Source organism: Phoenix dactylifera, chromosome 8, assembly GCF_051530095.1.
Source record: "Phoenix dactylifera cultivar Ajwa chromosome 8, Ajwa_hap1_PhDact_Kaust_v1.1, whole genome shotgun sequence".
NCBI lineage: Eukaryota > Viridiplantae > Streptophyta > Magnoliopsida > Arecales > Arecaceae > Phoenix > Phoenix dactylifera.
Window position 1 is genome coordinate 5,252,156 of NC_143197.1, and position 5,240 is coordinate 5,257,395.

At 38.8% G+C, this 5,240-nt stretch overlaps 1 protein-coding gene across 2 annotated transcripts; it reads right to left on the minus strand.

Annotated features, from left to right (window-relative positions):
- Positions 1-2,372: 2,372 nt before the first annotated feature.
- LOC103702146 (uncharacterized) lies at positions 2,373-5,240 on the minus strand. Of its 2 annotated transcripts, XM_089924711.1 has the most exons (4): positions 5,025-5,240; positions 4,132-4,891; positions 3,916-3,984; positions 2,373-2,712 (listed from the first exon to the last, which is right to left on the minus strand). In XM_089924711.1, exons 2-4 carry the CDS (start codon positions 4,537-4,539, stop codon positions 2,638-2,640), a joined length of 552 nt encoding a protein of 183 aa, XP_089780837.1. In that variant the 5' UTR covers positions 4,540-4,891; positions 5,025-5,240; the 3' UTR covers positions 2,373-2,637. The 2 variants fall into 2 exon arrangements, with proteins under 2 accessions (XP_089780837.1, XP_008782678.3); XM_008784456.5 differs by having other exon boundaries at positions 4,132-5,240.

Below are 5,240 nucleotides of genomic sequence, written 5' to 3' on the forward strand. Positions count from 1 at the left end.
CATGCATGCACTTGCATGTCTCAAGTTGTCACAACTAGATTTTTATCATTCCCGCCATGCAGCCACTTAGACAAGAATGACTTGATTTACCAAAATCCAGCAAGACCAGAATCCATATACTGTCTGTCACTCACAAATGTAGAGCAAATTCTCCACGGCTATGTGTTTGGTTCTTCTAAACAACATTCGATGAATTAGATATTTTTATACCACAATGGATAATGACAACTTTTGTGGACATGCCTAAACTGCAACAAACACTGTAAGTTCTGTTAATTGCAGAACTACTTGTGGAAATTCGCCCCCTCCCTTCTCTCTCTCTCTCTCTCTCTCTCTCTCTCTCTCTCTCTCTCTCTCTCTCTCTGGCTCTGGCTCTTTTTCTTCCCCTCCTTTCTTTCTTTCTTTCTTTTTTCAGGATTATCTTTTGACTTCTTCAACTTTATGTTCTGATTCTGAACTTAGGTTGAGTGAACTGAGTCTTTGGTCATCAAATCCCTTGTTACATCACTATGCAGTCCCTGGCATGTGGATTTTATCGCAGTACACCTGGAAACTTTGGACTAGATGTTGTTTGTATTCTGCTAGTTAGATTCTCCGCTTAGCAGATATATGTCGCAGTGCAGTACTTAGGGCTAGTTTGATGTGTCTCAGATGAGAACCATGTGAATGAAGAGTTTCTCATGTACATTGGAATGAGTATCAACAAATTATAGAAAACCTCTATGTTCTTTCTCCCTGTATTTCTTTAATGTCCCACTGAATGCAAATAATTTATGCATTTGTTGGATGTATCATCTCTTGCATGGTTGGAAGAATTCTTGAACTAATTGAACATTTGTTTTAAATTTTTTTGACAGTGTCTAAATGTTTTATTGTAGGTTATAATTTGTTTTTCTTTATTAAGCATAACAATTGATCTGAAATGTTGATATTATATACTTGTATACATTATTATCTCAAGGCTGTGGAGCACACATTTTCTTGGTGCTCGAATTTGGGAGGCATTCAAAGATCCATCTTTCTGCGATTTTGAAGTGATTGTCACACATCTCTCTTCCTCATATGTAAGTTGCGAGATGAATGGTTGGTGATGCATCATCTTTTTATCAGGCTAACATCTTCAAGTTGGATAATGAGAACTCGACGTTGATTAGGTATTCATGGAGAATGTGCTTGTGACATGACCATTCAGGTAATTTTGCAGTCATAACCGAAATTTTCTCTCATGTTTAATTCTTCTCCCTATTGGACAACTAAATTTAAGATTTTTCCAACCAAAGGTGCAAGTGGCCAGGGAATGCTAATAATCTGACACAAGAAAACACACTTAGCTATGTGCAGGTAGAAGTATGTGATTCCATGTGTTTATGCAAATAAAGTATTCTCAGAAATGGATGTATTCCATAATTAGATATTCTTCTCCTTTTTCCTCTATAAAGGTTGGGCTTCTCTGTGCATTCCCTGTATTTTGATTAGTATCTCAGAAGTGGATGATTGAACCATATCTTACCTTCACCCCCAAATTCTCCAAGATTCTAGCCATTCTAAACTTGCTTTACTCCCCTAGTCATCAATTGAGCAATGTTTCCCTCGCTTTGATATGAGGGATCGGTTATGGTTCCTTGAGATGTCATAAAGGTACAAAAACCTATTTTCTTGATTAGTCAACCATTAGGGATCATGTAACAATCTGTATCAGCCCATAATATATTTTTTTATTAATGTGATCCTATATTGACCTGTATTATTTTTTTTTCTTAGCATGACCTTGTTAGCATGATTTTAGAGATCATATAACAATCTATATCAGCCTGTAATATTTTCTTTGTTGGCGTAATCTTATATCAGCTTATATTATTTTTCTTGTATGGAGTCTGTACACTAGTATATATAACTCCTGAGGTGTACCGAATGTGATGGAATAGATATATGATGTCCTTTTTCTCTTCTTTCTCTCTTGTTTTCTTCTTCTTCTATAAATATTTTAACATAAAGGCATAGAAACCTCATCAAATGACTCATACAAGAATCATAAACTGGTGTCAAACTAATAAACAATACATGGCTTATCTGATTGATTAAACACGTTGTCAACTGCATGTATGCTTTAAGCAAGTTATAATCTACTCAGATGTTCTAAGTGTGCAGCCTTTTTGTGACTAAAGCAGGGGAGGGCCTAAACAAGCTTGATGTTAGAATCTACACATGACCATTTAATGTAACAACATATTTAAGATGTTATAGTGTACCAACCATGTACCATTGGAACATGCTCTGAACAAGCGCATGCCGCTATTGAATGTTAGAACATATTCAGATATTTTAATATAACTGATATTTTGCCACTAGAGCTGGAACTGAAGAAGTGTAGATGAATAATGTAATATTTGGGTTTTGCAAATTATGACCCTCAAGAACAAGGCCTTAGAACAAGTATGATAACATGTATATCTTATTGTTTGTTCTTACATGGTGTAATGCCTCAGCTAATATTCTGCAAAAGACAGCAAATAAGCAATTTGATTTTCTTGTCTTCACTGCAGGGGCGCACAAACTACATGTACCCCGAGAAATAAAGGACAAAACATCTATCAAGCGATTACATATAGATATGAAAGGAAAAACTATGAGGAATGACTAGTTCTCAGCTTCTTTTTCCTGGGATGACAATGATTCTGTGGCTTCATTATCTTGTGCTGCACAGCTCAATCCCTGCAAAAAAATTGGGAACTGTAGCTTTAAATTGTGTTGCGATTTGTTCGGCCTCCAACAAAACGAAGGCCTAGGCTAGCATTACTTATCAGTTGATCAAAATCATGAATGAACCTTGCACTAAATGTTATAACCCTATTTCATGATCAAAGGTGCAATCCATATGGCTCATAGAATCTTCTAGAAATGCAAGAAAGAACCCTTCTTTTTTTTTTTGCTAAGAAGAAAGGATTTTGCTCTATTTCGTTCACTATGTTATATGAGTTGTGTACTTGTGTTGACGTTATTAATGTATGGGAAGAAATTATAGTTCTAAGTAGGGTGCTGGTCAAGGGTTCATGGGGGTGGTTTTCAAAGTTTGAAGTAGTAAACTAGTGTATGTTATGTACGTTATGTTACCTACCCTCTGTTCTTAAAAAGAAAACAAACATATTAACTAGTCAAGCTCAAAGAGTAGAATGGAAATTGCATGCAGCAGGGCTTCTGAGTATCAAGAAATTGGTGATGGAAACAGAGGGGATATGTATTGGAAGATTCATAACAAAAATTTATGCAAGTCTCAGTAACAAGGGTCGCACGCAACAGGATCGAGGGTAGATGGTTTCTTTCAGACCGGTTGCCTAAGCAACACATATAAATCATGGTTTCGGAGAATGGAACCATTAGACTTAAGAGGAAGAAATCAGCAATGATATCTTCTGATGATGTTGTGTATGATTTGTTGTCGTACCATTCTAGGTTCAATCACTTCATAAATATCATAGGAAATACAAATTATAACGTGTGCTGACAGTATCTTGTTAATAAGATCGAGACCTCTGTTCTTCCAGTGCAAAATTAAAGATGAAGCATTTAAATCGAAGGTTCCTGTTATTCATTATGATTCAGAAGATTTATAATGCTCAAAGGAAGAAGCTATTCAGCCAGAAAACCAACTTATAATTGCAAGATATAGTAACTCTAAGTCATCAGTCCTGGAATTAAGCTGGCTAACTGAAATCTCTTAGAATTTTATTGCTATATGCTCATTTGTGTAAATTGTGAGAAAAATACCAGCTCTCCCTTACTCATTAAACAAATGCTTTTCACAAGAAATAACATAAAAATCATGAACAACAATATCGCATAAGGAAGAGACCAAAAAGAAGGAAAATTAGAAACAAAAAAAAAAGAAAGAGAAGAAGAGCCATAAATAGAACTTACCTGTGATTGAGCTTCGGTGCTCCTCTTCTCTTCTTCTCTAGCTCTAAGAGACCTGACTGGAGTAAATCTCTGTATTTGTTTTTTTCCCAATCAATAAGACAACAATCATATACTCACCAAACCGATATCAAAGAAAAAAAAAAACCCACATAGTTTTTGATCCACTCTATTTAGAAAAGAAACAAAGTTTTTTTCAGAAAGAAAGCAATAGCTCACCATACAAGAGGCTTCCAGCTCCTTGAGTCTTGTCAACCTCTGGAGCTCCAACTCCACCCTCCTCTGCTCGCACTCTCTCCTCTCCCACTCCCTCATCGCCGCCTCCAACACTCGATCCCTCTCTCTCAGCATTCTCTCCGTCTTCCCCCTCTCCACCCGGAGCCTATCCCTCCTCCTCCGGATCGCCTCCAACTCCTCCGCGAGCGATGCCTCCAGCGGCCCAATCCCCGCCACGTGGATCGCACGGTTCTCATTGTCCGTCTCCCCCGTGATCAACGGCGAGATCCGGATCGGTTTCGGCTTCGGAAGGCTCGCGGGCGACGGACTCGCGTTAGAATTCTTGGGCTGGAAGGGCTTCCTCCGGGGAAGCGACAGGGTTCCCGGGGTTCCGGCGGCCGGAGTCTCCATCGGAGCCGGAATCCTACGGAAAGTGAGAGAAGCGGAGGCGAACGTTTGAATTCGAAAGAGCGAGGTGGCAACGGCTATTTTACTGGGCGGGCTTCAAGCGACAGTAGCTGAAGCTGGGGAATGTATGAAATGACTTAAAGGGCGACTCCTTGTCCCAGTTGGAGGTATTTTTGGCATCTTGTGTGCTTTTGGAGCTTTGTTTGGTTGGATCTTTGGCCGGCAGGATGGCTTTTTTGACTGCTGCTTTAATTATTGCGATCTAAATTTGAATTCGACGCGGACGGGGGGCATCCATTGGTTGATCTGGATCCAGGCACTGCTTCCTTGGTCGGGCCCAAAGTTGACCTGAAGCCTGAAGCTGGGCTTAATTATGAGATTGCATTTCTTAGAATTTTATGAACATGGCATGGTTTAAAGACAGGGCGATGTGATGAGAGTGCGCCTAGTAGAAATGATTATGTTAATATCAAAATTTTTGCCAATACCTACTCTCATTTCCTCCTGTGTGGGTCCAAGTATTCACCTTAGGTGTGTGGGTCCATGGCTCCATTTCCATCTCATCATTGAAAAAGAATGGCAAAATAATTCTGTAGACATGAGACTTGGTATAGAGAAACAAACATATGAAGTCAGTCCACTACCTCGCATGGACTAGATAGGACTTGGTTTCTCAAAGACGATGAATCATGTTAGATTTCACA